The sequence below is a fragment of the Saimiri boliviensis genome, chromosome 2, assembly GCF_048565385.1.
Source record: "Saimiri boliviensis isolate mSaiBol1 chromosome 2, mSaiBol1.pri, whole genome shotgun sequence".
NCBI classification, from domain to species: domain Eukaryota; kingdom Metazoa; phylum Chordata; class Mammalia; order Primates; family Cebidae; genus Saimiri; species Saimiri boliviensis.
Window position 1 is genome coordinate 33,678,494 of NC_133450.1, and position 26,923 is coordinate 33,705,416.

A 26,923-nucleotide genomic window follows, 5' to 3' on the forward strand; every position below is an offset into this window, starting at 1 on the left:
CGAGGTATTATGTCAGTTAAAGCTGGCCTACCCAGATCTCACTGACCCATCTGTAACTGCCAAGCAGAAAGTCTTGGATTCATGGAGACAATGACCAGAAAATGATGCAATCCAGCTGACTGCAGGCCTTCTCACTGTGCTAAGGATGGGCCAGTTGTTGGGGGACATGTGTGAGTGAAAACCAGGGCAGCAGGAACCTTTCTGGAAGAGCTGCCTTTATCTGGCCCACCTGTGTTCATTGATGTGCTGGGATCTCTGATCTCCCCTGCTGGAACGTGGAGGCCAGGAAGAGCTCCTCCATGCAAACCTCTGGAAGGAGCAGAATAAAAAAGCTCTTGCCTATCTATTTGTATATCTATCTATCTATCTATCTCTATTGATCGATCGATCAATCTGTCTCTTTGTCATCTATCTCTATCTCAATATAGTGAGGAAAGCCATTGATCCATTAACCTTTGGAATTCTAGACGGGAGATACCTAAAAAAGTGAACTGCCTTGTTTATGTATCATGTAGACTCTGGATTCACATATGTCTCAGTTGCTGTGCATATAGGATGATTGATCACAGGCTTGAGTTGCATTCCTACAGATTCTTAGAAAAAGCAATTCATAGATATGTCCCCTCTGGTTCTCTCCCAACACACACTTCTTCCTCAGCAATCTCTATCAGTTACCACTACACCAGCAATATGTGGCAAGCTCTTCCCAGACCTTTATCTGAGAGCCAAGAAGTGAGGAGTTATACTAAGATACCATAGACAGGATAGTTAAAGAAACAAGCGTGTCTTTAATTCTAAGACCTTAAAGTCTGGGAGATTTTAGCATAAGTACAAATGCAAGGGCTAGAGACAAACTGTATTGGGTATGTCTTTAACTCAGTTTCCCAGTCCACATAGAGACCTTAAAATTGTCATTTCCCATCTACGTATAGCTGTTGGCATGACAGTCTCTCTGTTCCAGAATATCTGGACTCTGATTTAGCCTGTCCTTTCTGACACAAAAAGATCACCCAACCGGAGAGATGCAGCACCATGAGACCTATAGAAAAGACAGTTGCCGAAAGAGCAAATAGCCAAACTTAATTAAACACTACCTTATGCAGGGACTTTGCTAAGCAGAGGTGATACAAAATGGTAGGAGCCCATAGTCCTAACCTCCAGGATATGTCTATGGTAAAGAGAAACCATTCAAGAAAAACATTCTGCAGGACTTACCTTTTCACTAAGCCATTCTTTTAGGGGAAATCAAAGTTCTAGTCCACATGGTAGCTAGGAAGCCATTTGTAGTCATGGAAACCTGGGCACCGAGAAGCTGAGCCTGAGCTCAGCTAAGTCATTAGGGATGAAGGATGTGGACCTGGGCACTGTTCCACTCTTGCACAATGCTACCCAGTTCCTTGAGCTCCCATTCAAGCCCCATGTTATCTCTGCCGCTGATAAGTTAGCTACTCTGGCAGGGTTGCAACTTAACACAGTTTTCATGATAACCGGATTCTCACTCCTTTTTTTACAGAATGGATGTGATAACCTGATATCCTCCATGATCATGAGTGACCAACACACCGTCTTGGTTCCCCATTCTCATTCCTCCATTCCTAGCCCTTTGGGTTGCCGGGAAGGCATGGGAGCAAATGCCCTCACAGGGCCTTGGTGCTCAGCAGCCTCTCCGGCTGCTCACACCTCTTGCTGCTGCTCTGTGCATGCTCCAAAGGCTGCTTTTTGCATGTGGCTGCTGAGCTCTCATCTACTAAGCCCACTGCTTTCCTTATGCTACCAGCAACCACAAGACCTGGGGATACTTTCGAGATGGGACCTTAATGCTCTTTCCTTTTCTTTCTTCCACTTGTCTGGTATCCATTTGCAAACAGCGCTCCTGTTATCTCCAGGTAAGAGGTGTCTTGTTCCCCTCTATTCTTTTCACTTCTTCCCAGTGCCATTATTTGGTTTAAGGCCAATGTCCTTTGATTTATTGAATAAGAACTGCAGACTCGAGTTAGCCTGACAAGTTCTCAAGGACTGGGAAATTTATTTCCCCACATGAAGCAATTATGAGGAAGCAATTGTGAGGAAGGCAATTCCTTGAGCATCACTTCTCTGTGGCTCTAAGTAAAAGCATAGCTGATCCTCTCTGGGACCAGGAAGATAAGTTAAGCTTACCAAGAAGATGGTGGATCATAGACTTCTCCTGAGTCTTAATTCATCTGCCAGCTCATGTTGTAGGGGAAGAGACCTTGAGAGTCAGAGCTGGAATCTCCTATTATAATTGTGATAGGATTTGAAAGAAAATACTTTAATCCCAAGGGATCCAGGGAAAAATAACCAAACCTGCTGTGAGAATAGAAAAAGTAATTTTTAAAGAATCTGGACTTTTCCCAGTTTTGGAGATCTTCCATCTCATCACAGCTGAGACTTACACTGTAGAACTTTAGTTCATTTGTCATTGACCCTTAAAGTCCTATGTGCCATGAACAAGATGAATTAGTATGGAGGTGGGGGCAGTGATCTGGCTGGAAATAGAAATTTTAGAGAATTTATTTTGGAGAGATTCTCATGCAGAATCTAGATGCTGTAGAGGGCACACGCCTACTTTGAGAGTATGCTTGCATGAGTGGAAACCAATCATAAACAACATCCAACTTCATGAGCAGATATGAAAGCATTTTTAGCATATCTAGCAATATTATAACTCTGTGCAAGCAGAGTGGCCTCTACAAGACAGTTTCAATATACGTTAAAAGAACATCTTACATTTCATCAGTTCTTTGAACACAGAAAAAAATGTTAAGGTCACTTAAGAGGCAAAACATCTTACAGAGTTCACTGGTATTCAAAGTCACCTACAGACTACATCCTGGGTTCAGGAAGGGGTGCTGTACATAGTAAGGACATTTGCCTTCTGGGAGCCTTAAACAACAACAACAACAACTGTAGGTAACTCCTACATTTTTCTTTCGTGGAAAAAACAGTTACTCCAGCTTCCTTGGCCTTTTGCTTCTTTTTTATACCAACAAGATAAGGGCTACCCCCAACCCTCTGTTCTTCACTCTTCTCCCAGGGTATTGATTTCATAGCATTGGGTCTTTCTTCTCCACTGCCCTCATCCTCTTGCCTGTGAAGGTATGTAAGGCTTCTTTGTTCCAGCTCTTTTCTCCACCCACCCCCCGCACATATATACATAACAAAGACTGTGATTTAATTTAAATTGCCTTATACTTTTAACATATTTGCAAATATCAATAGACGCTAAAATGAGGGAAAGGAAATGTGTCTTTTCCTAGCTCTTTTAATCTGTAAGCCTTTAATTTAGGAGCCCTTGATTAGCCTTTCAATCCACTGGAAATCTCAAATCCTGGTTTTAATTTTCCTAGGTGGACAGGCAAACATGATTAAAGCGCCTGGTGGTGAAAGACAGAGAGCGAATATGTTTATCCAGAGCTATCCCACCAAGCTCGGGGGCCTTGGAGGAAGAGCACTAGCTGCATCACTCTTCAGAGCACTCACAACCTCCCATTCGTGTCTGGCCTGGAAAGCTCTTTGTCCTTCCAATATGTGTTCCATTTTTCATTCTATTCATATTCTATCCCTCCTCTCCCAACCTCTCTTCCTTTCCCTAGAACTGAGAGTTTATTTAGTCAGTCTGAATATCTAGATCACCTGCCTTTTACTCTCTTTACTTGAAATTCTGAGGAGTCACATAAACAAATGATCAGAATCGCTATGGTCCTTTAAATTAGAGACTTGTAATTCTCTTAAGAAATTAACAAAATTTGAATTTAAAGGAATGATCATGACAAAAAATAGAAAAGGCAGGAATTACTGCCAAGCCAAGAAAGTAGAAACTAGAATTAAGTTAAAGGTGTGTGACTCAATCAATTAACAGATATATACAGAGTGCCTCTGTGGGACTGTGGGAGATCCAAAGATAGAAGATTGGTTGTTTGTCAAAGGAATTTTTGCAGAAAGCTAGATGGAAAAACTGACTGTCACCACAGGGGTGGACAGGTCAGTGGGTAGATCAATATCCTGCCAGATGGATAAAGTGCTAGACTGATAGCTAGATAAGGGGTTAGACATGTACATCTATATGTCACTGGAGAGCTCGTTATATTGATATAAGGTTATTGTGTCATGTGTAAAGTATGACATGAGGCAATTGGGAGGAACAGTGGAATAATACTGTCACTGCTAAGATAGGCATTGTGCTATGGTGCTTAAACCTGCAAGTAAAGGAAAAGAGCATGGAATTGTGTGTCTTTTTCTAAGGGCTCTTTCCCAGAGTAGCTTGCAGTCTGGCTTCGAAGGTTGCTGGCCCCATAGCCAGAACCCTAGATTCAACCAGATTTACCTTCAGAATTAACGAATCAGAGACTCAAATTCAATAGACAAAATGAAGTCAGGCTGCTAGAGGATGTCTGCTGACTTGGAAATACTCAGAAATACATGGATCCTTGAGAAAACGTTGTTTCCAAAAGTGGCCACCAACACTAGAGGCAGGACAGCACCGCAGACAGCTCCCAAACATTTTGGGATTGCCTTCTGTGCTTGGTGCCAGAAACACTGAGTAAAACAGTGAGCTCAGGAAGTCTCCACACTCTCTCATACCATCTTCATGCAGGCCAACTAAGAAAATTCTTACATAAAATATAAGGCTTCCTGCTTGGTAACTTACACCCTTGGCTTATAGTGTTTCCAGTGAATTTCTTTCCTTGCAAACTTGAGAGCTGGAGTCTCAACCCTCCCCTTGCTTCACAAATTCCCCAGCTAGAGAGAGAAAAAGACCTTCTCGGCCTCTGACCCATTTTGTCCTTGAGATTATTCAAGGACTTCAGGATTCCCCTGGGAGGTTTACTGTGTGGAATGAAAGCAATTAAGGAGCCGAATAAAAGAATTAATTGCATGTGAGAATGTGGACTTGGATGGGAAGATGTTTAAATGAGCTCTGAATAAAACAAGCTGCCAAGAGCAATTTTCTAATCAAAGGGAAATAAAAAGATTCCATCTCTATTTCACTCTAATACAGAAAATACGTCTTCATGGAGAAGTGGTCTTAAAATGGACTCACCAACCAAAGTGGAAAAAAAAAATGCCTTAACTGTTCACCATGAGAAGGGACCATTGGTAAATGAGTCAAGATGCTGTGAAACCAGTAGACATTTCCTTTGAATAAATGTCCTTCTGCACCTTCAAGAACTCTTATAGGAAGTGGTTGAACAAACCGGCCAACAGTTGAAAATAGCTTGTGATAAAAAAATCTGGCCTTTCTTCCCAGTTCCCCAACATCTCACTGAATGTCTTGAGAACTTCACTTGATGCTACTTCTCAGGAAACTTTTGGGTCAGGTCGTCCACCCAGGTATAAAACAGAAAGAGCAATTCTTATCCCAGCCTGCAAGGCACAGTCTCATGGTCTGGTTATAAAGTGTTTAGTACTTCATAAAAAGAGGCACTAAAAAAATATAAGAACTCCCCATTTCCAAGAGTTATTAGCTTTGTACCCACTGCCCATGCCTAATACTCTGATCTGTATCCTTCCAGGAAATGGAAAAGGTGTTAAAATGAGTCTGATTTTGTTTTGTTGCAGAGGTGACAGACAGGAAGCTGACTATGGAGGAAGAGGAGGCCAAGAGGGTAGCAGAGATGGGAAAGCCAGTATTGGGTGAACACTCCAAACTAGAGGTCATCATCGAAGAGTCCTATGAGTTCAAGGTCAGGCAATCAGTGTGGTCTAATTGAATAATAAATGAATTAAAGTGGGAGGCAGGAGACCTGTTTTTTTTTTTTCCACCTTCACTAGTGAATATGTGAACCTGAAATTGAACAAATCACTTACCCACCCCAGGTCTCAGTTTCCCCATTTGTAACATGAAACAAATAGGCTGGCCATTTGCATGTTAGGAATATTGTGTGGAAACATAACATAGAATGTGAAATAAATGGGCTAGAAAGGCCCGAGATGTATTATTACTATTGTTTAACTGCATTTTAAAGCAAAAATATTAAAACTCACTACTATAGGGCAAGATATATTAACATCATTATCCTTACTCTCTATTGTATTACTCTAAATAGCCAATTTCAAAAGTCACAACCAGGTCAGGCAATGGGTGGCTCACACCTGTAATCTCAACACTTTGGGAGGCTAAGGTGGGAGGATCACTTGTGCCCAGGGGTTTGAGATCAGCCTGAGCAACATAAGGAGACCCCCATCTCTACAAAAAAATAAAACAAAATAAAAACTATCTGGGTGTGGCTGTACGTGTATGTGATCCCAGATACTCAGGAGGCTGAAGTTGGAGGATGGCTTGAGCCCAGGAGGTTGAGGCTGCAATAAGCCATGATTGCACTCCAGCCTGGGTGACAGAGTGAGACTCCGTCTCAAAACAAAACAAAACAAAACAAAACAAAAAGATTACAACAAAAAACAAAGGGAAATAGAAGGATTGCTTCAAAAGAGAATCGCCCAAGGCCATTCCATGCAGAACTATCAGAACACCCTGATGGCAGGGCATCTTTCATTCCTTTGAAGAACCAGACTCCTCATTGGTTCTGAGCATTCTAACCTCATGATTCCAAGTTTTTCTCTTCCTAACAGACTACGGTGGACAAACTGATCAAGAAGACAAACCTGGCCTTGGTTGTGGGGACCCATTCCTGGAGGGACCAGTTCATGGAGGCCATCACCGTCAGTGCAGGTGAGAAGCATCTCAGGCTGGCCTTGCTGGGAGAAGCAGACAGCCTCTGAGAAGGAAGCGTAAAGCCACATTAACAGCCCACCAGACTCTGGGAAGGCCTATGTGTTCAGTCTTCCCAGCTCTAGTACTAGGTGCCTACTGATTCACTGGGCCATGTGGAAAAGAATCATGCAGTAACTGAAAAAGCATGGCTATCTCTAATTTCAAATCCTTGTTCTGCTGTATGAACTGGAACAACATACCCTCTCTGAACTCAATGTCCTCATTCCAAAGGGGAACTATTGCTACCTTTCTCAGAAAGGTAGAAAGCTACAGAGTCTTGTATAAAATACAAACTCAGTAAATTCTGATTTCCGCCATTCTTTCATTTGTTTGATCCCTCTCTTCTGTAAAATGTGGGACAATTCTGATTTAGAGATGCGGGAGTTAGGAGTTTATAAAACGTTTTACATCGACTCTCTGACAAAACACCTGGATGATTCCAAACCACTCCCTCTGCATTTACTGACGGGCCCCCTCAGTAGCAGCCCCCAGCACAGCCAGGAGTCCCAGCAGCCTGCAGACGTGTTGGAACAGGGATGGAAAGGGTCTCCCAATCACCGTTACTGTCACCTCTCAGCATCACCGAGGTCTTCTTGCACTGCTGAGCACTACTGGCCTTGTCTTTTTTTGAGAGGCTTTGTTGTCATAGCAACCCCCAGGGTCATATCCCCAAGGCCCCAGAGCCAGAGCAAAAGGACAGCAGGAAGAGAGGTTTGCTGCTGCTGCTGCCCCACTTTTCTCATCGCCTGCTTTAGATCTTTCTAGCTCCCCCTGTGATGACCTGACTGTGCCCCTTGAGACAATAAGCAGAATGTAGGCCACATCATCTACCCCGCTTCTTTTACAAAGGAGGCACTTGAGGTTCAGAAACAATACATGATTGACCCCAGCTCACAGAATTTCTTCATGGCAAAGCCGGAATGAGAACCCAAGTGTTCTGACTTCTTCTCTTTTGGAACCCAGCTTCTACTGGTTACGCCAAAACATGACAGCGGTTGCCCTTGGCAAGGCACAGGCATGCCTCAGTACACCCTCCCCTCCAGGGCTGCTGAGTGGGCAACTCTGCTCACATTTCCTGGCAAGGACAATCAAGGCCCATCACTGCTCTGCCCCATGAGGTATTCGGAGGATGGCACTGGCTTTGCAGTATATTCTCATGATCTGGAATGACAGTCATCCCTCAGGGGACAGATAATGACCAGAACCACAATGATTATTGCAGCAGTCAGGTCAGAAAATTTGCGAGGAGCCCTGCCGGCATCCGGTGAAGAGTGGCCGTGCTGAGCTGATTTCACTTTTCTTTGCCTAGACAACCAAATGCAGCCTGTGAATCCTCCTTTCTTTCTGCTCCACTGTCTTGTCCCTCTTAATCACCTGCTTTCTTCTCTTCCTTATTCCCTGACCTTCTCTCTCCAACTCTACCTTGGTGCCCTGTATTCCACTGACCAGGGAGGCAGCCCAAATTGTTTCCCAGTTGTTTTCTGGCACCCCGGCCCTGGCCCCCACCAGCTGCCCAGAAGATAGCTGGAGTCCCCTTCGAGCAGATGATGCCTGTGGTGTGGGTTGGGCTTGACTTTCTCATGAATGAATCTCATGAAAGAATCTGACCTTACTACCCTTTCTTTTGCCTGTTTATCTGGCCTCCAGCAGGGGATGAGGATGAGGATGAATCAGGGGAGGAGAGGCTGCCCTCCTGCTTTGACTATGTCATGCACTTCCTGACGGTCTTCTGGAAGGTGCTGTTTGCCTGTGTGCCCCCCACAGAGTACTGCCACGGCTGGGCCTGCTTCGCCGTCTCCATCCTCATCATTGGGATGCTCACCGCCATCATTGGGGACCTGGCCTCGCACTTCGGCTGCACCATTGGGCTCAAGGATTCGGTCACAGCTGTTGTTTTCGTGGCATTTGGCACCTCTGTACCAGGTGAGAGTGAGAGGAGCTTGAATCTGCAAAGAGGATATTACGTGGTTCAAATGACCCTTGCACTCCAGCTCATTGTCTTCCACTCTATCTCAGATCTGAACTTAGCAGAGCTCCTGCCCTTGAAGTGCACAAAAGTCAATCAAAGAGATGAAAAATGATGTTAGTGATACAGCTAATATTTCCTGAGCACTTTCAACATGACAGGCACCACGTGTGTTCAGGAATTTACACATTTTTTTCCCTGTAATGTTCCCCAAAGCCCTATTAAATAAAGTTATTAACCCCACTTCACAGACAAAGAAAATGAGGCTTAGCCACATGCCCAAGTAAGCGGTCCAATTTCTTAACCTCCGCATTATGTGCATAGGCCACAAACAGTGCAATTAAAATAATGTAGATATTGTCCTCCTTCTATTTACCTCTGGTCATCTCTGGGAAGCTGAAGATTAGCCAGCTCAAAGATATCAAAGGAGAAATGCCCACATACATTCTTGGCCTCCTCTGCTTGGAAGGACACTGTGAGTACAAAGTGTCTCCTAGCAGAACAGGCAAAGCCAGCTCCACAGCTTTTATCTTTTTATAGGATGAATTACATACTCTCTTTTTCTTAGCAACACTCAGAGACAAATAGGAGCAGACATTCCTTCATTCATTGAACAAATGTTTACTGAGCCCCTATTATGCCTGTTACAGTGTTGTGCTGGTTTCCGGGACTACAATGAAAGGCAAGATACACATGCCTCCTTCTCCAAGTGGAGTTTATAATCTAGTGAAGGAGACAATACTCAACTAATATAATTAAAGTTATCTGGATAAATCCTATGAAGAAAAAGAAAAGGTACTACGTAAGGACAGAAGCTGGGCCTGAATGTTAGAGTTGGCAGGTAGAAAGGGACCTCTCTAGCCCAGGTTCCTTACTTAATTCAGTTAGGGGCTTCGGGGCTTCTGAACTACGAAAGTCTGCCAGGGAGCTGGCATCTCAATTGCCCCAGAAAGAAACAGAGGGCACCCTCCTGCAGGAAGGTTAGGCTGAATCTCATCGGACAGGATTCTGCTTGCTGGACCAAGGGAAATCCTTTTTGTACCAACCAAACATATCCTTCAGGAGAGTAGCTAAATCTACATCACACTCTAGGAAAACCTCTTTCCAAAACCCCAGCACAGGCCAGTGGGATTATTTGTCCATTAGTGATGCAAGAGATTTAGCTATTGTGGAAATGCATCAGGAGGTTGGAAATTAGATGGATGATCCCAGGAAAGCCTGTGGATGAGATGCTGTGTGATCTCTGTTCTCCAGGCTTTGGGGAACCTGAACGATTAGAGGGGAGGGAGGAAATACAGGGGAAAGCATAGAGGTGGTATGGAAAGAAGAAGTATCAGAGGATCAGAAGAACAAAAACAAACCAAGGCCATAGGCAAGAAACGGAAGAGATATTTTATCTGGGAGATCCAAAAAAAAAAAAAAAAAAAGGCAACAGTTGGGCAAACCAGGCAGACACCTTTAGGCACCTCCAAGTCCTTACAATTGGTCTAGACAAAGCTAACAGCATTTGAGGCTTTAAGAAGGTTATCCTGATCCGCTGATCTGATTTAGTGGCCTTGGGTAAAGCTCATCCGATATAGTTGATGGTATGGAAAGGGTCCTTACATGAGGGCTTTAGGGTCAAGTCTCTTGCTAACATGCTCTGTGACCTTGGGTAAATTCCTTGACCTTTATTTTTCTTACCTGTAAAATAAAAGGATTGGGCTAGATGTCGCTGACAGTCCTTGTGCCTACAATCTCTGCCAAGATCTAAAGTCAAGCACCCTGCAAGGCCCTGTGAGACACATATAAACCACAGAGACAGAGCCACGTCTTCCTTGAGTCCACAGCTCATCCTGAATGTCCTCATCATGGTTCCCCAACACGTCCTATGTTCCCAAACTCCATCACCTCGCCCAGTGCTGAGTTAGTAGGCATTGCTCAGTAACTCTTGGTGCTTCATGAGTAAAGGCCCCACATGACAGTTACAATCACGCGTCTACTCCAAGCAGCTTCTCAGGGTGTCAGGGTTCCCTGGGGAGATGTTGTGGGATGGCAAACTTCCCTTTTACTTTTTCAGTAAAAAGCACTCAAAGGAGAACAAGAAGCCCGCCCAGTAAATATCAGAACTGGAAAAGCCCTTCAGAATCTTTCAGATCACTGCAGATGAGGAATGGGAAGCCCAGCCCAGGGATGTGACCTACCCAGGGCCAAACAGCTGTCTTGTGGCAGAGCTCAGAGTAGACCCTGAGCCCTTGCCTCTCCTTCCTGGGCTCGGCCCACCAGCTCAAGCTGCTTTTTGGAATACTGGGAAGACAGGCCCTGCACACCTCAGCCTCCTGCCGGCTCCCATGTGTCTCTGTCCTTTTCCAGATACGTTCGCCAGCAAAGCTGCCGCCCTCCAGGACGTATATGCAGACGCCTCCATTGGCAACGTGACGGGCAGCAACGCCGTTAATGTCTTCCTGGGCATCGGCCTGGCCTGGTCTGTGGCCGCCATCTACTGGGCTCTGCAGGGACAGGAGTTCCACGTGTCGGCCGGCACGCTGGCCTTCTCTGTCACCCTCTTCACCATCTTTGCATTTGTCTGCATCAGCGTGCTCTTGTACCGACGACGGCCGCACCTGGGCGGGGAGCTCGGTGGCCCCCGTGGCTGCAAGCTTGCCACAACGTGGCTCTTTGTGAGCCTGTGGCTCCTCTACATACTCTTTGCCACACTAGAGGCCTATTGCTACATCAAGGGGTTCTGAGCTGCAGGACAGAGCCTCCGGCAGGGCAGGCCCAGAACTTCTCTTAAGAGAAGGGCACTTCCCCACCAGTGACCTCTCTGGGCTGCGCAGCCCTGGAGAGGCAGCATCAGGACCCGAGCCCCAAGAACTTCACCCAACTTAGGCCCTGGCAATGAACTGAAAGGGCAAAGTCTTAATCAAACAATGGAGGAATCACCCACTTTACACAGTATTTAATTAAATACAAACAAACAACAGCAACAAATCCACCTCCACCCCATCTCCCCCTCGTATCCCTGACCCGAAGCAAAGGTCAGAGCCTTTCACCTCGTTCTGTTCCACCTTCTGATTATTCCTTTGCCTCTTGTTTCTTTGGAGGCAGGATTTCTCCTGTCTGTCCAATTCCATAAGTCCTATTATCTCACTTAGCTGACGAAACGGGAAAATGAGTCACATTCATGTGGCTGGGGTGGGGTTCTTTTTTCATTGTAATCATTATTGTGGTTGCTTTCATTTTGCCATCAGGATTTGCTTATTGTTTTGTTTTGTCTTTTCTTTCTGAAGTGAGTGAGAACGGTGCCATGAAGGAATTCCAGGTCTGAGCCAACAGAGAGAAACATGAATTTTCAGACACATGCTTTCCCGCCACCTCTCGGCTCCATCAAGACCCAGTTCCTTATCTCCCTGTTTTCTCTGAGTTCTTGGGAGGCGTGATGGCGTTGGGGTAGAAATAAACTTGCTCACCCATGCAGGGTACTAAAGACCTTACAGGAGCTTCTATTGGAGCAGGAGGAGCTTTTTATACTTATGTTGAATCAAGTCAAATACACAAACAATTGTCCCTCTCTGCCCAAGCCTTTCCAGTTCTGTGTGTCTTTATGTCAATGTCCACTTGTATATCCTTTTGCAGGAAGACCCACCAAGTGGGAGAGAGGGACGAAAACAGGAATGGTGTGTGATGACTAAGGGCTTGTGGAAGAACAAAAGGGATACAGGCCTTCTTGAGTATCTTTGGCTTTGCACCTGAGGCAGGAGAGGAGATATCCAACCAGTGAGATCTTTAAGTAAAAGTTTATATTGTAAATGTCAACGTCCCGAGAAAGGTCAGCTTCACCACTCTCTCCCTTCCTAATGCTCTGTACAAAAAGGGCTGACTATATTTCTTGAAGTGGTGGAAACACTTAGAGGTTTATAAGAGAACAAGGGGCTCCCTTCACCTCTCCTGGTCCCTCAGGTCACAGATGAAAGCACTTTTACAAGATAGGAACCGGAATTCCTCGATTTCTTCCATGTACCTGCTTGTTTTTAAACTTCATGAAGCTCTTTTGCCAGCCTGTGGGGTAGTTCTTGTTCCAGTAAGAGGAATCTTAGTTGTTATAATCCCATGGAGCCTGGACTTTTAGAAAAGAGATCACCGTGACCTACAGACCTTTTCCCAACAAATGTGGGAAGGACCTGGCTTTACACACACACACACACACACACACACACACACACACACACATACACACACACATACACACACACACACATACACACACACACACACACATACACACATACACACACACACACATACACACACATACACACACACAAACACACACACACATACACACACACACATACACACACACACACACACATACACACACACACACACACATACACACACACACATACACACACACACACACATACACACACACACACACACACACACACACACACAAACGGACAAAAGACATCATCACGAAACTGCCCACGGATCTTTAGGCTTTCTGCATTGACATAAATACATTTTCTAAGGGGTGGGGGGAGAAATTAAAAAACACCTGTTTAATTTTAAACACATTTTTTTAAGAAAAAAATGACTAAAAAAGAAACAGTGCTCATGTCATAAGCTATGTTGACAGTTGCCAGTGGAAACGTTGGGCTGGTTCAAAAAAAAATAATAAAAGCTATACTTATATCTCTCTACATACAGCTTGCTTCTCCCTGTGTTTCTTCAGTGAAAGGTCCAGGGAGCCACCCTGGGTTTTTCTGCGGAGACGTGACTCAGGTGAAGGTGTCATCTCCTCTCACACTCAGGGGCCAATGTGTCAGACCCAGTGTATTTTAAGCAAAAGTGCTTCAGGGAAATGCCGCTTGTCAAAATCTGGACTTTTCAAAGTTAGAAGATGTAAGTAGTAGGAAGAGCTGTGGTAATTATGGAGGAAGGAAGTTTCTGTATCAGAAAGGCATGGCAGTACAAGACTCCAGCTAGGAAAACAGTGCCCTGTACCTGCTACTAACAGACATCTCTTCACTTATTAATTTACTCATTACTCATTCAACAAACAATTTAGGATCGTATTTAATATACTGAATGACACTCTGATGATACAAAGAACAAGACATAGTTCCTGACCTCAAGAAATTAACAGTCTAGGCCAGGTGTGGTGGCTCCCGCCTGGAATCCCAGCACTTTGAGAGGCCAAGGCGGGTGGATTGCTTGAGTCAAGGAGTTAAAGACCAACCTGGCTAATGTCTCTACTAAAAATATAAAACGTTAGCCAGGTGTGGTGCTACATTCCTGTAATCCCAGTCACTCAGGGGGCTGAAGCATGAGAATTGCTTGAACCCAGGAAGCAGAGGTTGCAGTGGGCCGAGATTGTGCCACTGCACTCCAGCCTGGGCAGCATAGCAAGACTCTTTCAAAAAATAAAAAAAAAAATTAAAAAACAAAACCTCACAGTCTACATGGGGGAAGTGATCCAGAAGCCTGTTAAATTCATTCAAAGAACAGGGGTAATGCTCCAAAGGCCTGGTGGGGGAATATTGTGGAACCCAAGGCAGGAAGCACAGCCAGGCCATAGGAGCCTGAAAGCCATCAGGAACTGAGCCCACTCTCCCCACTTCCCCCAAGCCACCTGGTCTCTCTCACCCTTGCTTCCTTCTGCCAGTTGGGCCCATCCTCTTCCTTTATCTTCCAAGGTGTTTCTTCTGATTTATTTTCTTACACACAGCCCAGCATAGTCACCAGCCCTGTCACTATATCATGACCTCACAGCTTTGATCACCACAATGAACTGGAACTTCCCTTTTTTCCTCTGAGCGCAAATTCTCAATCAAGAGAATATGGCCAACTCTCCATCTCCAGAGGGCCATTCTGAGAAGGTAGAATCCTTTGTAGAAGACAGTCAGGGTGTTAGAGTGCCTGTGGATTGGGTGCTTTGTGTCAAATCTTCACTCCTGATACAACCACCCAGGTGCGGAGAGGAGGAGAATGATCACGTTGTAGGTACCATTGCCCCTTCTGAAAGCCAAGGGATGATACATATGGACACCAAGGTGCAAATGCTAATGGCAGTCCTGTTCCCTGAGCACTGTAAGAGTGATTTAAACAGAGTGCCATGGGAACACAATGGAAAGAAACGCTAACTCAGCCTGGAAGCATTGGGAAAGACTTCACCGAGAGTGTAACGTAAGTAGGATCTTGAAGGAAGATGAAATTGTGATTTACTTTGGTAAGGGGCTTCAAACTGAAGGATGGACAAACAGTGAATAGCACATTCAAAGGCACAGGGTGGAGCGTGACATGGCACAGTCATGGAATGACAGCAGTCAGCGTGGTTAGGAGAGAGTTCAAGAGGAAGGCTAAGGGTAGGTGGATCCTAACAGTGGTCCCACTGTGCCCTCTGCTGAGGTTTAGAAGCTGTCTGAAATAGGGTCCTGGGCTTAAACTTCTGGCCAAAAATGGGGCTGAGAAAGCAGCATCAGGAACACAATTTCTACCGTGGAAGCTGAGAAGGAGACGGCAATGAGATTGGTGAGTGAAACAGATCAGCACAAAAAGCAGGCAGGGAAAAGGTTGGAGCAAAAACCTCATTCAGTTTTTTTGCCAGCCAGTAAGTTAAAAAAATTTTTAAACGCCTTTTAGCAGATTAAACGGTAGATGCAAAATCACAAAATCCATTTGTGCCCATCACTTCCCCTTTCTGAGTCCTGTCTGGGTTATCCAGGTGTAAGGCTTTGTCAAAACAGAAGCTGAAGGAGCGTTGAGGAACACATCCCAGGAATCTGAAGCCCTGGGTACTGCTTGATGTCCCCACTAATTAGCCATCTTCTCTTTGGATCATAATTTCCTGAACTATGATTGAGGTTTTCATAAATGACGTCTGAAGCCAATTACCTCTAGCTTTAATATTGTGGTCCTAGAATATATACAAAAGCAGTGTGTGCACACAGCCAAACTGCCTGGCTACCTTAATCGACACACCATTGTCGATGGGCCTTTGCAACTCCTTGGCCCTCTGGCTTGTGTATTCATCAATATGAAGAAGACATTGTTAGCCATTGTGCAGGTGTTCATTTTCAGCACTTCTTACTGATTGAGCCACAACACGCCCATCTCCTTGGCTCATTTATCATTAGGGTAATATTAGCTGCTGTAATAAATAAACCCCAATACTTCAATGCTTAGCAAAATAAGTTTATTTCTCGTGCCTGTAATAATCCAATAAGGATGTTCTTGGTCAGCAGGTGGCTTTCTTCCATGTGATGATTCAGGGACTCAGTTTCCTTCTATTTTCTAACTCTGTCGACCTCTGAGGACCTGGAGTGTTCTTCTTCTAGCAGTAGATGGAACAAAAATTAGAAAAAGCACACACATTTCTGACTACCTTGGCTTTGAAGAAGTACTCATTACTTTTGTTCATATTCTTTTATCAGTAAAAACTGGTCATTTCAACCCACTCACACACAAAGGAGACTGAGAGGTATCATCCTTGGTGGGCAGCCACTTCCCACTGACCATTCTAGACTGCAGAAGGATGAAATGTGTATGAATGTTTGCTCTGCCACATTCCCTTTGTGATTAAAGATAGACATGTTTACTATTGATGGCCAAGAGCAATCTGACCTATGTCTACGTGGATTTTCATGGTTTCTATAACGCTTTTCATATACATGTGTTTGAGTGCACACGAATGTTCATTGCAGCACTGTTTACAATAGCAAAGACCTGGAACCAACCCAAATGCCCAACGATGATAGACTGGATAGGGAAAATGTGGTACATATACACCATGGAATATTATGCAGCCATCAAAAACGATGAGTTCACGTCCTTTATAGGGACATGGATGAACCTGGAAACCATCATTCTCAGCAAACTGACACAAGAGCAGAAAATCAAACACCGTATATTCTCGCTCATAGGCGGGTGTTGAACAATGAGAACACATGGACACAGGGAGGGGAGCACTACACACTGGGGTCTGTTGGGGGGAAATGGGGGAGGGGCGGGGGGTGGGGAGGTGGGAAGAGATAGCATGGGGAGAAATGACAGATACAGGTGAGGGGACGGAAGGCAGCAAAGCACACTGCCATGTGTGTACCTATGCAACAATCTTGCATGTTCATCACATGTACCCCAAAACCTAAAATGCAATAAAAAAAAGAAAAAAAAAAAAAAAAAGAATCACAAGTGGTAGATGTCTTATTAACAAAGTTCTGAGACATCAGATGATTCCCTAGGAAAATGCAGATAGTAAGAGGCAGACACAATCACAGGTCTGATTCCAAATTCAAACTCTTCCCAGAATATTATGAACCCTTGTCACAAACACCAGAACAAAGAATGAAACTTACAGGAAGCTGGATCTAGCCAGCGAGAGAGTTCCACAGAGAGGCAGCCAGAGTCCCGGGAGGGAAGGCGAGAGAAGCCAGTCAGCAACTGGTTCTCTCATCCTCCCACAGTTCCTTTCTCCTCTCCTTTGTCTCCATTCTTACTAAGTGAGGCGCTTCCTCTGGGGGCACCTGAATGGATGGTGTGCCAGTAAAAGCCAAGGGCAGACTGATGGAAATTTCCAGAAGAGAAATTTAACTGTGAGAAAGTGATTTGGATCAAGGAGCCTGATTGCAGTTTTTGATGGAGTCATCTAGCCCCAGGGAGTGGATGATTCAAAAGACATCTTCTTGGGGAAAGGAATCCAAAAGAAAGACTCTTAGAAAACTGCCCCGGTAGGTGTCTTATATGGCATTTACGGCATTTTCAAGCGGGAACAAAGGACAGGGGAAGTCAAACTGACTTTATGAAAACTAAGATCAGCCTTTACTAGTAAACTTGAAGGTAATTCATTATTCTTTTCTTTTTTCTTACACTTTTACTGAAGTATAATCAACAAATAAAAATTACATATATTTGAGGTCTACAATATGATGTTTGGATATTTGTTTACATTGTGAAATGGTCATCACAATCAAGCTAATTAACATACCTGTCACCTCATATGGTTGCCCTTTTTTGTGATGAAAATGCTTTAGATCTATTCTCTTAGTAAATTTCAAGTATTTAACACATTATCATTAACTGTAGTCACCATGCTGGACATTAGGTCTCCAGAACTTGTTCCTCTTATAACTGCAGGTGTGTGCCCTTTGAGCAACAGCTTCCTGTCTCCCCACCCATGCCCTGGTAACCACCCTTCTACACTCTGTGTCTATGAGTTCCAACTTTGGTAGATTTCACATATGAGTGAAATTATGCTGTAGTTGTGTTTTCCGTGCCTGGCTTATTTTACGTAGCATAATGACTTCCATGTTCATCCATGTTGTCACAAATGCCAGGATTTCTTTCTTTTTTAAGGTCAAATAGTACTCCATTATATGCATTTTGTGTGTATAGGTCTACACACACACACACACACACACACACACACACACACACACTACAACTTCTCTACTCATTCATCCATCCATCAAGAGACAAAGAGACACTTGGGTTGTTTCCACATCTTGGCTATTGTGAAGAATGATGCATAGAACATGCATATACAGATGTCTCTTTGAGATACTGATTTCATTTCCTTTGACCATATTCCCAGAAGTGGGATTGCATCATTCTTGCTTAAAAATCTGGAAAGGAGTTGTAGCCCAAGGTAAACTATTCTGATACCACAAATCTTTAGATTCTGATTTCTAATCTTAGTCCTTTCTGCTATTTCTCAAGTTCTTTCTAGCTTCTACCTCAGCAAAAAAAAACAATGGGAGTGGTTGTCATTCTGTCATCTTTACAAACGGCAAATTGCATCAGTGGGATTGCTTCTACAGTGCATGATAACTATTCATTTCTTTGCTATGATCGTCACCTCTGACTGAGTCCTCACTCAATAATCAATTTCTCCTTCCATGACTGTGGGGTAGATGTTAAAAACTGGTGTCCAGCAGACTTGGTGTGTTTGACTCTTACAGTGCTTTTTCAAAACTGGAATAGTTGTTAATGTTTTAAAACAGAAACATACTGTGTAAAGTCTGGATTTTGGCTTCTCTGGCCACACTGAGTAGGCATTCCCATGAGGCAACAATCCAGTGGAGCTGCTAAATGGTCATCCTATCTATGTACACAGTATTTACGCTCTCAGATTACAAGAGTTGCTACCCAACCCATGTCTCTTATTCTTGTGACAAGCCCGATCCTGAAGCCATTTTTATGCCTGACAGCTGCTACGGATCAAGGATTGAGATATTGCATTTTGGCTTTTACGTGTTGGTGCTTGCCTCCAGCATTCTGTGGGGTTTGCAGCCCAGATTAACTGTTTTTACCTGTTGCAGAATCTTAAACAATTGACTGCCTCTCTGAGCCTCAGTTTCCCTAATCCAAAAACACAGCGTTGCAACAATTAAACAAGTCATTCTCAAGTCAATTGCCATAGTGTTTAACACCTTCCATACACCCTAGAAATGTTAGATTTGAGTGTTAAGATTTGGAGAGATGGTCAAGGGACACCAAGACCTCCAAGTTAGGTGAACCTCTAGACATGGTGGAGAAGAGAGACAGACATATTTGGTAACGGAGAAAGGGTGACATGGAAGAGGTAGCACGCCAAAGGAGTTCATTCATGCTGATAAGTAAATGAAGTAATGGTGGGCTTAGAGAAGAGGGTGAAGCTTTGGGAGAAGTTAAGTCATCTGCCCAAGGTCATTCCACAAGTAAGTGGCATAGCTAGGCTTAATACATAAGTTGAGCATTATCTTCACATGCACCTGCTGAGTAGATAAGAAAGTTATTATTTACTGTCAGGGTGGTGAAGAAGAAAGCATAGATCATAAGTAGGATAACTTGTCTGGTTTGTCCAGGACTTGTCTGGTTTTAACACTGTAAGTCCTGTGTCCCAGGAAATCCCTCAGTCCTGGAAAACTGGGACATTGGTCACCCTAAAATATTGAGCCTTACAGAGCTAGTAAGAGGTGGACGCTCTACATGTACCTTCCACCCTGTCATGATGCCATATTTTCCAGCCATTCCATATCCTGTTACCCTTAGCCAGCATCACAGTTAGATGAGGTGCTTTCTCTCATAGGATAACCCAAACTTTCATTCCTACAAGATTTGAATTCTTGGCATGTTGCTCCATTTTCCACAGACCAGTACTTTTGGGTAAGGGAGTATGAAAAGGTACATCAGGTGAATTCTTAAGTTGCAAGCCCAGTCCTTCATATTCTCATTTGCAATTTCCCCCAGGTAATTAGGACAATCACCTCACCCAAAAATGACTAGGAGGAAGCCTCTGCTTCTAATTCATCAGAACTAGAACTTTTCCATGGGGGAAGCATTTCTCCATTGGTCATTGGGACTTCCAAACCTGCTGAGACCAAAGCTATAGAAACAAAAAGTAATATTCTCCAAGTGGGTTATTAGGCATAATAACGAAAGGGATCACCCATCTCTACCCCTTAGTCTCCAGAATTATGATCCCATCTATGGGTAGATAACACTACATATTGGCCCCCAATTACAGCATATGCTGCATTCAGTATGATAGCATCTTAATATCACAACGTCTCAGTAGACACATTTCTTTCTATCATTTAATAGACTTTCCCATCTATATATGCTATATGCCTCTTTAAATGCATAGCAAAGCAATGGCTATTAAGAATACTGAATTAGGAGTTGAAAGAAGTGAATTCTAATTCTGGCTCCTCCACAAGCTAAATGCTTGATCTAGAGAAGGCCACTTTGCCTATCTATTGAGATTTTAGATTTTTTTCATGTATAACCATTAGAATAGGGGATTTTTCAGGCTCCTCCCAGTGCCATGCTCACTGATGATACAAAGGAGGAGGAGGATGACTGACAGATAGTGAGCTCCAGCTTTGTACTAGGCACTGTGCTGAGTACATTACCCTTGTTATCTCACTGCTGTGTCACAGCAGTGAGAAAAACACCTTTCTGTTTTGAGCCTGGGAGGTTGGAGGGGTGTGTTTACTGCAGCTTATCCTGGTCTCTCCTGGCTGAGTCTTCTGAGGAGTTGAGGAATGAGTCCATCATCGTGTGGACAGACCACATCCAAGTATGCAGTGCATGCGACCATCAAGTGTGTGAATTCTCAGGGTTGCCCTGCACTCGTAGACAGGCCTGGTCTGGGGTGCCACACACAGGAGGTCGACCAGTAACTAGAGTCAGTGCTTTGGCTAGGAGGATACAGGCAAGAGAGCTTTCACAGAGTGCATGCTGACAGGAAAAAGGGGCAGTGCAGAGTGTAAGGGGAGCAGGGGCTGCTTGGGTGAGAAGTTGGTTGAGGGTGGCGTAGAGGAGTGTTTCAGTTCATCCATTTAACAGCTGTGAGGAGCATTGTGAGAGGTGCAGTGTCTGGAAAATGGATCAAACTTGAACTCATATGGCATACTAGATATGTGTGTAAATAAACTTACGACATTTAAAAAAAAAAAAAAAAAGGAATTGGCCAGAGTGCCCCACCAAGACTTGACAAGAAACAACAAGAGACTTGTGCCCCATGCATAGCACAGACACTTGCAGGAGTAGGCAGGCAGGAACCGAGGTCATGGCCCTTTTCCTTATTGACTCATGAAAGGTACACAGGGGAATGTTGGCTGAGGCCCTAGGGTTGAGAGCTTGATTCAGCAGTGCTGCATGAACACATCAAGTCTCACCTATTTCTACCTGTGTAGTAGAAAAAGGCCCAGTGCACAGACCAGAAGGTCAGGGTGCCTGGAAGGTCTTCAGCCTCCTTGGTGGGCACAATTGTGGGCTTGCAGGTCATTCAGGAACTTGGAATTACATGGCCAGATGAACAGCCTGGCCATCTAGGTTGGTTGTTTTGTTTTGTTTTCGTTTTAGTTTTGTTTTGTTGTTGGTTTTATTTTTTATTTTTTGGTGTTTTGTTGTTGTTGTTGATCTACAAGTCGCTGTGTGCTTCCAGCTTCCCATCCCACTTGGACCCTTCTGGGGACCAGGAGTATGGATGGGCCTGTTGGAGGAGGCAGACTCTCAGGCCTGGGGCTCCTTCTTTGTCGGCATCACAGCGGCCCTGTAAAGATGCCTGGCCCCAGTGGGAATTACTTCTCAGCATCCTGACTGAAAATATCCCTAGTCTTCCTCACCCCACAGAGGCTGCGCATTGCTCAGGAATCTCCAGGTGGAGGAAGAAACGGGATAGATCTATCTTGCACTTTTCCTTGCCTCTTGGTCCTACGGTCCTTGGTGAACGCAGGGAAGGCAGAAGGGGGCTGCAGCTTGCCCCGCAGTCGAGGGTGAGCTCAGACCTTCCTCTTCCCATGCCAGGCTGGGGGCTCTCTGCTGGAGGCAAGGTCAACACCAAACCTCCCAGTGAAGTCCTGCAGGGACAAATGCCTACCTTACTTCTCTTCCCCAAATCCCAGAAGCCTGTACAGGTCTCAGCAAAGTGGTGGCTTTTAATAAGAACCTTAACTGCTCTTTTGCACTCACTGCTGGGTGGAACTCCAGCAGGGCCCAAGCTGGACAGGTAGGAGGCAGCTGCAATTCTAACCCTTCAAGTAAGGCAGCGAGGAGTGAGCTGAATTCCAGGCCTGGAGTCAGAAAATCTAAGGATGACTCCTGCTCTGCCCTTCCAGCTGGGTTACCCCAGCAAGTCACTGAACTCTTGAGTCTGAGCCCACACTTGGGAAACAGAACAGTGATGCCTGTGTCACTGGGTTGTGGTTTCCATACATATGACAGGGGCTGTATACGCAGCAGGCAGTGCCTGGCACTTGGTAAGTGTGCAGTGAACCGCCTGTCCTCTCTTCTGAGCTTTGAGGAAGGACCAGCTCTGGATGAGGAGGGGCCTATGTGACCATATTCTAGGGCTTAGACCCTGTCCCAGGAAAGCTTAGCTGGAGAAAAGCCTGGAGGAGAGTTTTACAAGAGGAATTATCTTCTGTTCGCCTGCAAAGACGAGGGGGCAAAGTGTGGCACAAGGAATCTGGAGAAGGTTCTCAAGGGGGTGGTTGAGGAGGTCATTTCCAGGGACAGCTGTGTGTGCAGAGAGGAAAAAAGGAAAAGAGGCCGGTCGTGCTGGAGAAACCCCAGAACCTCCATCCCTGCTGCTACTCCTCGTTCGGGAGTTCTCCAGCTCTGCAAACCAGACCTGCAGCCTCAGCCAGAATAGGTACCCCACACAACTGGAGCACAGACTGAAAATCCCCACTGGGGTCTGCTCCCCACCTATGGCTACATCTCAGCCTGGTGTCTGGTCATCTGGAGGGCAGCAATGTACCCACTTTCAGCAGCCTGAAGCCGTGGAATAGGCTCCTCCCCCAGCCCTGCTCCCGAAGCTCTGCCAGCAACATTCCCGATGTTCCAGTGAGAGGAAGGGAGTGGCAATCAGGGAAGGGCATCTGGTGGGGCAGATGCATGGGTGGAGGTAAGAGGAAGAATTACAGAGAATGCACTAACACTGTGAGCAAGGGAGTCCCCTCTCTAAGTGCAGCACCACCAGTGACCACGTCCAGGACCCCTGCTCGGTTCATCATTGGCAGCACCTCAGATATCCTTGGCTGGAAGTGGAGGGACCCCAGGCCAGGGAAACGAACTAAGCTTTCTAGGAAATCAAGCTTTTTCATTAGAGGAAACCACACAAAGAAAGAGGCAACAGCCGGCAAGGTTTACCCATTTTAATTTTTTTATAAAACAAGCTACAAATAGTCTCCCTCTCTCCTTCACAAAGGAAAACCACACAACGTTGCCTACACACACGATCCTGTGGGAGACAAGAAGCCTGGGAGATCGTGTAGGTCCCGAACGCCTACAGGCAGGTGCCGTCTCCAGGTGTGCATGCTTCCTCCAGGCCTGAAAGTGGGGCCAGGGTCCCCTGCAAGGCCCATCCAGCTCCAGCACGTTGAATTCTCTCACTGGGGCTAACAGGAGGAGGCTTCCTCTCCACCTTGCCACGTCGGGGCGGGCCCCCCCGTCATTCCTGAAACAACCTCTAGGACTTTCTCCAGGATAGCAGGGACCTCCTCCAGCCCAAGACTCCATCAAAGTATGTCTTGAAAAGGCTGTGCTCGTCCCACAGGGGCAGTGCTTGTGGTGCCGATGCCTTCCAGACCTGGAACAGGCTACACAATCTGCCAAGGCGGAGGCCCTTACGGTACGCTGGGATGGAATACAAGAGGAGGCCAGATTTGCAAGGGTAGCCGGTCAGGGCACCAGTCTAGGGCTACCTGACCTCCCTCACTGCCACCACAGCTGCTTAGGGCCACTTGAATGGGCACAGCACCTGGGCAGAGGAAGCTGCACCTCGGACCCGAAGGCCGGGCAACCCACACTGGAATCCCGGGAAGATGCCTGTGATGCCTGTGGAAAGCTGGGCGGGGATTTTCCCGTAGCTGGGTTATCACCCCTGACCTTCTCGGGGAGGCAGAATGGGAACCCCAAGATCAATTTTACTTCTGGAATTAGCTTAAAGCCTGGAAACCCATAAGAAAACTTGAGGGAACAGGAAGAACGTCCGTATTGGGTTCAAAATGAAAAACAATGAAACCACTATAATGTTACCAACAGGGTGACTGACACCTCCCCCAACCCACCCACCCGGCCCGTGAGGGCCACCAGGACAGCGGGAGATGGAGGAGAGGAGAGGTCACGCCTGGTTCTGCCCCCAGTGCTGAGACAGCTGCGTTTCTGGGAGCCTCACTGGTAGGTTTGCAGGGAGCGAAGTTCCCCGTTGGCGCTGCATCCCTAATGCAGGCTTTCTGTCCTGTCCTCTCCCCTGCTTAGATACTAAACACCTGCTTTTTCAAAGGCCCTGCTGTGTGTCTTTCTCTTCTTTGCCTCCCCTCTCAGGCTCTATACAGAGTAGATGCTAAGCATGGATGAAAACGTTTCGAGTGATGTAATGCAAATCCTTTGTGGATGATTTGCTCAGAGGATCACTAAGATACTGGTACAACCACGAACGCTGGGTCGTCCAGGGGTTTGGAGAGCAGGAACACATGGACCCTGCGAGAGCTGGTACCTGTGAGGCTGTTCATGAGATCTGGACTCCCTTCCTCTCCAAGGGCAGTTTCCACCTCTCCTTAGCCCAGCCTCACTGGACAAGGCCAAGGGCCAAGTGACTTGTCAATTTTGACAACTAATGGTATGCGGCGATGCAATCCTCCCACTAGAAAAAAACTCATGGAGTCCGCAGTACAACTGCAGGACTCCCCTCTCTTTATACACAAGGGTCGGTCTCCAAACAGAAGTTTAGTAGGCCCCGGATGGAGTCCTGGGTTTCAGAAAGCTGGACTACGTGTCCAGAGCGCCTACCAGCCACAGCAGGGAGGCGAGAAATAAACAGACAGCAATGCCAATGCCTGTACAAAAGAACTATACAATTTACATATATATTTATATACAGCATATAAATCTCTTCTCAGCTTCAACAACACCCTCCCCCACCCCCCCCAGAGCCCCCTAAAAGTTGTCAGTAGCAGATCCAGAAACTTACAATAAGAGAGAGAATAAAGTCTTTCCCTTTCCTTTTCCCACTGCAGAATTAGATATTGATGTTTTAAAATGAAACCAAAAACAAAACACGCAAATAAGAGTTATTAAAAGTGCAAACATGGTGGCAGCACTTATGTTACACGGGACGTGGCCGGGCCATGGGCAACGCTGAAGGTTAGGTGTCTGGTGGTCCATTCTGTCTCCTGGACTCTCCACCTGCCTTTAGGTTTTCTGCTCCTTAGACAAGGCGTCCTACTGAGAGGAGGAAGGAGAATGCAAAAAAAAAAAAAAAAAAATTGAGGGAGATAAAAGCAAGAAGTTAGAGCTAGGCTTGTGAGAAATCCAATTATGTCCATCAATTTCCCCACCAGGGCAGCCTTTTCCACCTGCTGCAGCTATGAGGCTAGGTGGGGCACAGATCGCCTGGACTTGTAGATCAGCATGTTTTACCAACCTGTTCTTTGCCAGTATGAGGCACCACCACGGCAACCGAAATAAGTCTGGCATTGGAGGGAACGAGGCTTTGCCTAGGAAGCGTGGGTTGCAGCGTGTGTACTCTGTTCAAATCCCGCTACTCTCACATGCCAGCCTTTCAACCTGGGCAGGGGTGGAAATGGCAGGGGTGTGCTTACAGGTGGGGATGGCAGAATCTCCTGGGCACTAGTCCAATATTTCTCTCATGTCCTCAGCAAACAACTTGAAAATGGGAGCCTAAGTTACCTGGCCAATCCCTTCACCCCTGCTGCACTACCAAAGCCTCATGAGGGGGTTCACAGAGGAGACAGGGGACCCCAGAAAGGGCCAACTTACTGAATGGGTTTGTGCCTGCTCATTTTCCCTGGGGAAAACTGCCAAGGCTACCACCTGCAACAAACCAGGAACATGTGACACCAAGGGCCTTGACCCAGAGAACTGGCACTTTCTCCCATATCCTGGGTCCCTGTCCCCTCTTACCCCCAGAATAAAGAGCAGAGTTGGGAAAGAGCAAAGAGGTGGTGTGGTTCTGCTTTCTGCTCTGTGGGCGTCTATGGACCCGGGTGAACTTATGACTGGCCAATGCCTTTACACAAAGTCCCTTTTCCATAAGGCTGGCTCCTGCTGGGCACCTCCTTGCAATCCCTCAGCTGTCCACTAAGAAGGGCTCTGGTGCTGATGTACATGGGCAGAACTTTCCCAGGTCTTGATTTTCCAAGTCACAGAATGTCAGAGTAGAAGGAATCCCGCAGCGGCTCAGAGCAGATGAGCGACTTACACAAAGTCCAGGCTCATTCTGCTGACACCCACATCTCCCCACGAGGGTCCGAGCCATTGTGGAAACTGCCATGCCTGCTCCAGCAGGACCTGGTCTCCTGAAAAGGAGCAGGGAGCTGGGGGCAAGCACATTAAGAGCTGAGTCCGCCCTGGGATGCTTAGGGCCACGTGACTCTGTGCATGCTCCTGAACCTCTCTGGGTCGGTCTACAGCCTGGGAGCTAGAACCACAGCTGCGCTGCTCCTGCTCTGCCTCCTTCACAGAATTGCCTTGAGGATCCACTGAATTCATGGAGGAAGATAAAGGGCTTTGAGGAGTACATGGTGCTGCAGAACCCAAGCCCAGCTCCATGTCCCCTGGGTTATGCCAATATTCTTTACAACTGGAGAAAGAGACAGGACATGGGGTGGACTGGGAGGGGGGTGGATATTGATTTACCTAATTTTACAGAGGAGGACATGAACTCTGAAAGAGGGAGACAGGCCCAAGGCAGGCAGGTGGGAAGTGGCAGAGCCAGGCTGCTGACT

General features: G+C 45.9%; 2 protein-coding genes across 15 annotated transcripts in view; one reads left to right on the forward strand and one right to left on the reverse strand.

Annotated features, from left to right (window-relative positions):
- Positions 1 to 13,389, forward strand: part of SLC8A3 (solute carrier family 8 member A3) — a 146,632-nt gene extending 133,243 nt beyond the window's left edge. For 6 of the 12 annotated variants that reach the window (XM_074393062.1, XM_074393060.1, XM_010335221.3 and 3 more), the window contains 5 exons: positions 1,869 to 1,886; positions 5,581 to 5,705; positions 6,592 to 6,691; positions 8,381 to 8,656; positions 11,052 to 13,389. In XM_074393062.1, coding sequence (XP_074249163.1) covers positions 1,869 to 1,886; positions 5,581 to 5,705; positions 6,592 to 6,691; positions 8,381 to 8,656; positions 11,052 to 11,428 — 896 coding nt within the window. In that variant the 3' untranslated portion in view covers positions 11,429 to 13,389. The remainder of the gene's footprint in view (positions 1 to 1,868; positions 1,887 to 5,580; positions 5,706 to 6,591; positions 6,692 to 8,380; positions 8,657 to 11,051) is intronic. The other 6 variants (XM_074393066.1, XM_039469413.2, XM_074393068.1 and 3 more) reach the window with 4 other exon arrangements.
- A 9,925-nt stretch (positions 13,390 to 23,314) lies between these two features.
- The window catches only part of SMOC1 (SPARC related modular calcium binding 1), a 152,154-nt gene continuing 148,545 nt past the window's right edge, over positions 23,315 to 26,923 (reverse strand). For 2 of the 3 annotated variants that reach the window (XM_003924483.3, XM_010335216.2), the window contains exon 12: positions 23,315 to 25,400. In XM_003924483.3, the coding sequence (XP_003924532.1) occupies positions 25,384 to 25,400 (17 nt within the window). In that variant the 3' untranslated portion in view covers positions 23,315 to 25,383. The remainder of the gene's footprint in view (positions 25,401 to 26,923) is intronic. The other variant, XM_039469292.2, reaches the window with a different exon arrangement.